The sequence below is a fragment of the Spea bombifrons genome, chromosome 1, assembly GCF_027358695.1.
Source record: "Spea bombifrons isolate aSpeBom1 chromosome 1, aSpeBom1.2.pri, whole genome shotgun sequence".
Taxonomy (NCBI): Eukaryota; Metazoa; Chordata; class Amphibia; order Anura; family Pelobatidae; genus Spea; species Spea bombifrons.
In genome coordinates, this window is record NC_071087.1 from 2,459,903 (window position 1) to 2,463,523 (window position 3,621).

Consider the following 3,621-nt stretch of genomic DNA (forward strand, 5'->3'; position numbering starts at 1 on the left):
CGTGGGAGTGATCGTAGGCTTAGACAGGCTGTGCTGGTCTGTCCAGACTCCTGGGCAGGCAGCAGCGCCCCCACGATCACCACGATTGTGGTGATGTGGGGGGCGGTTTTTGGAGGAGACTGTTGCGCTTACCGGCTCCGTCGCTGTCCCGCGACGGTCGATCGCGGGTGGGCGGCGCGCTCGCGTCTACAGACGCACGCCCTCTCCGAGTGACGTGTGTACTACACGCACACGGAGGGGCGTGTGTATAGACGCAGCGCACTCACGGCAGTCGCATTCGTCTATGCGAACCGCCGTGAGTCGCTCACAAGACTCTGTTGCGGGAGCTGCCGCGACATGCCGGCAGCACTCGCAGAGTAATAAGCGAGGTGCTGCGGCACGCTCGCGGCGCTCCCGATCTACTAAGTAGTGCGAGACCCGCGATACTCGCGGGTTTAGCACTCATTTTGTTTGTTTTTTCCGGCGCCATTATTTGGCGCCGGACGCAGTGACGTCACTCATCTCCCTTTGGTCCCCTGTCCGCTTTGTCCCGCCTTGTTCTTATTTAAAATTTCCCCTGGCTTCTATCTATGCCCGTTCAATGAGCTCTATATGTATTCTGGGTGTGTTTACTGTGCCTTGCCTTTTCGTGTACCCGACCTTGGATTGTTTACTGGACTTCGCTACCGTGCTGCCTGCCTCGACCTTGAATTGTTTACTTGACTTCGCTACCGTGCTGCCTGCCCCGACCTTGGATTGTTTACTGGACTTCGCTACCGTGCTGCCTGCCCCGACCTTGGATTGTTTACTGGACCTCGCTACCGTGCTGCCTGCCCCGACCTTGGATTGTTTACTGGACTTTGCTCCTGTGCTGCCTGCCGCGTCCTTGGACTGTATAGTGCTGTACCCAGCCCGTCTCTGCATTGTGGGTCCGCTACTGGTATTGTCTGGTCCCGACCTAACAGAGACGTACCTGGTACGTCCCGGTCTACCGGTGACTGGTAACCAGGAAGTACCAGGTACGTCCCGGACCTGAAGGGGTTAAGACCTAAATTTCATATCTGTGTTAACCTTTATTATATCTACAGATTGTTATTTCTGCTACAAAACAATTGTGTTTTTGAGTTATTTTCGGGTCTAAATATAATTATATAACATTTTGGAATAAATATACATCCTAAAAGTCCAGCACTTGAAGCCAGTATGGCAAAAATCTCTACGGCCACCATGTTCTTCCCTTTGGTGCTCAGATAGGCCGGGATCATCGCAATCCAAACGCTGCAGAACACCAGCATGCTGAAGGTTATGTACTTGGCCTCATTAAAACTGTCCGGTAATGTCCTGGCTAAAAAAGCTATAATAAAACTAACAGCTGCCAGAAGCCCCAAATAACCCAGGACACAGTAGAAGGCGATAACCGAGCCCTCATTACACTGAATGATGATCTTTCCCTGATAAGAGTGCATGTCCAGCTCCTGGAATGGGGGGGAAATGGACAACCAAAAAATAATAATTATGACTTGGACAGATGAGCCCAACAAGACAACAGAACCAGACAGTTTGATTCCGAGACATTTTCTCCAGACACTGCCAGGTTTGATGGCTTTAAAAGCAACAAAAATCATGATAGTCTTGGCCAGCACAGAAGACACGGCTAATGAGAAGGCAACTCCAAAGACAGTTTGGCGCAGTATGCAGGTTATATCCAAAGGACGACCAAAGAACAGAAAGACACAAAGGAAGCTCATCATGATGGAGACCAGGAGGATCAGGCTGAGGCTCCAGTTATTGGCTTTTACAATTGGGGTATTTTTATATGAAACAAAAATCCCTGATACTGTAACAGTTAAAAGACAAAATAAAATTGAGATTGATGTAAATGCTATAGCAACAGCATCATTATAAGACAAAAACTCTTCCATTTTGGGAACACACAGATCCTTCTTCTCATTGGGCCATTCATTATGTGCGCATTTTATGCAGTTCTCGCTGTCTGTAAAAAATAAAAAATACACAATCTTGAATTTCATGAAACAGATGTAATTAATAAAAAATCATCAAAAAATTAAAAAATGGCTGGATCCAGAAATAACCTCAGACAGATTACTGACATTTATTCTGCAGTACGGTTAATGGGAACAAAATAACCACCCATAGTCAGGATTATACTGCAGGTATTTGTCTTTCTAATGGTTGTCCGCCTGCTCTTGTAATATCTCCGTGCTCTTGTGTCTGGGTGTCAGTGTACGGGGCTGTGGTTTCAATCTGTGATGGGAATGGGAGTAATATAGAGTCGGCTGATTTGTTCAGAACATGCTGTGGATTTCGGGGCTTTCTCTCTATTAATCAGTCAGACGTAAACATTATTTTTTTGGTAAGAATATCAGAGTATCAGGTGGGATATACCGGTCATATTGGAGATTTCTCCCTCTGAGCACAGGACGCAGTCATAGCAGCAGGAATGGATCTCAGACCCCGGGGCTTTCCTGTAACCCGGCAAACAATTTTCTGAGCACTGAGATTTTGGAATCTGAATAAGAGACATATTTTTTAGTTTTTTTTAGGCTGATTATTTTGTAAAGCTCCTAGAACTCAATCTTGACTTCAAATGGCAATCTACCAAGTTACACTATCCGGCATATCTGTAATCTCTTATTGGTTATAGTATAAAACAAATGTGAAAACCAGTGTCTACCCGTGTATGAAGTAAAATATAATATAAGCAAAAGGAGGGATACTACCCTTCTTAACGGCAACGCAGCTGCAACCCTGTAAAACACTCTCCAGGTGTTGTAACTTCTCAAGCAAATTCCACTTAATGCGCTCGTGTAAACCGACCATGAAACAAATCAAAAACAAAAAAAGTGATAAAATATTGACCAATTGGTTCTCTCTATGCACTCACAATTTTTTTTTTTTTTTTTTTAAGTTTTAGTATTTCTTGACAGGCCTTTATCGCAACTTGCTTCAGTTGTTTGCTTGTGGGTCTTTCTTTTTTTCTTAGAATGTACCAAACTGTTGATTTCACCACTCCTAATGTCCCTGCTAGCTCTCTGATGTCTGACCAGCTTCCAAATGTGAATGCCACACCTCGAATCAACTCCAGACCTGTTACCTGCATAATTGATGAAAAAAATAACAAAGGAATGGCCCGCACCTGTCCATGAAGCAGCTTTTGAGTCAATTGTCCGTTTACTTTTGGACCCTTGAAAAAGGGGGAACACCGTAGTAAAGCTGTAATTCCTTAACCCTTCATCCAATTTGGATGTGAATATCGTCACATTAAAGCTGAGACGCTGCATTTTAAGCCCATATTCATTATTTAACTGTAACCCGAAGTGATTTTGGCAAACAGCCAAAATAACAAACTTGTGTCAGTGACCAAATATTTCCAGATATAACTTTATTCAGTTCCTATACGATTTAATATAGCAAATATATTCTTATAACAAAGAATGAAAAGTCTTCTCACCTGGTTGGCTTCGTTCTTCCAGGTTATTAGACCGGGTTTGATGTTAAGCTGCTGATCATCCGGAGCCCACGGATCAAAGATACCGACCACATCAAAGGATTTATCTTCTTCCTTATTTCCAACCCAGTTCCGAATTATGTGTGGGGTAACATACTCTCCATTTTCATCAA

At 44.2% G+C, this 3,621-nt stretch overlaps 1 protein-coding gene across 1 annotated transcript; it reads right to left on the reverse strand.

The window, feature by feature from the left end:
* Positions 1-1,061: 1,061 nt before the first annotated feature.
* On the reverse strand, positions 1,062-2,524 carry LOC128467865 (vomeronasal type-2 receptor 26-like). The gene is made up of 2 exons (XM_053449601.1): positions 2,386-2,524; positions 1,062-1,972 (listed from the first exon to the last, which is right to left on the reverse strand). The coding sequence occupies exons 1-2, from the start codon at positions 2,522-2,524 to the stop codon at positions 1,062-1,064; spliced, it is 1,050 nt and encodes a 349-aa protein (XP_053305576.1).
* Between the last annotated feature and the right edge of the window lie 1,097 nt (positions 2,525-3,621).

Coding starts and splice junctions, on each gene's coding strand:
- LOC128467865 (XM_053449601.1), bottom strand. CDS start 2,524: ATGTCTCTTATTCAGATTCCAAAATCTCAGTGCTCAGAAAATTGTTTG. Junction 1,973..2,385: donor AGAAATCTCCAATATGACCG/GTATATCCCACC, acceptor TATTTTTTACAG/ACAGCGAGAACTGCATAAAA.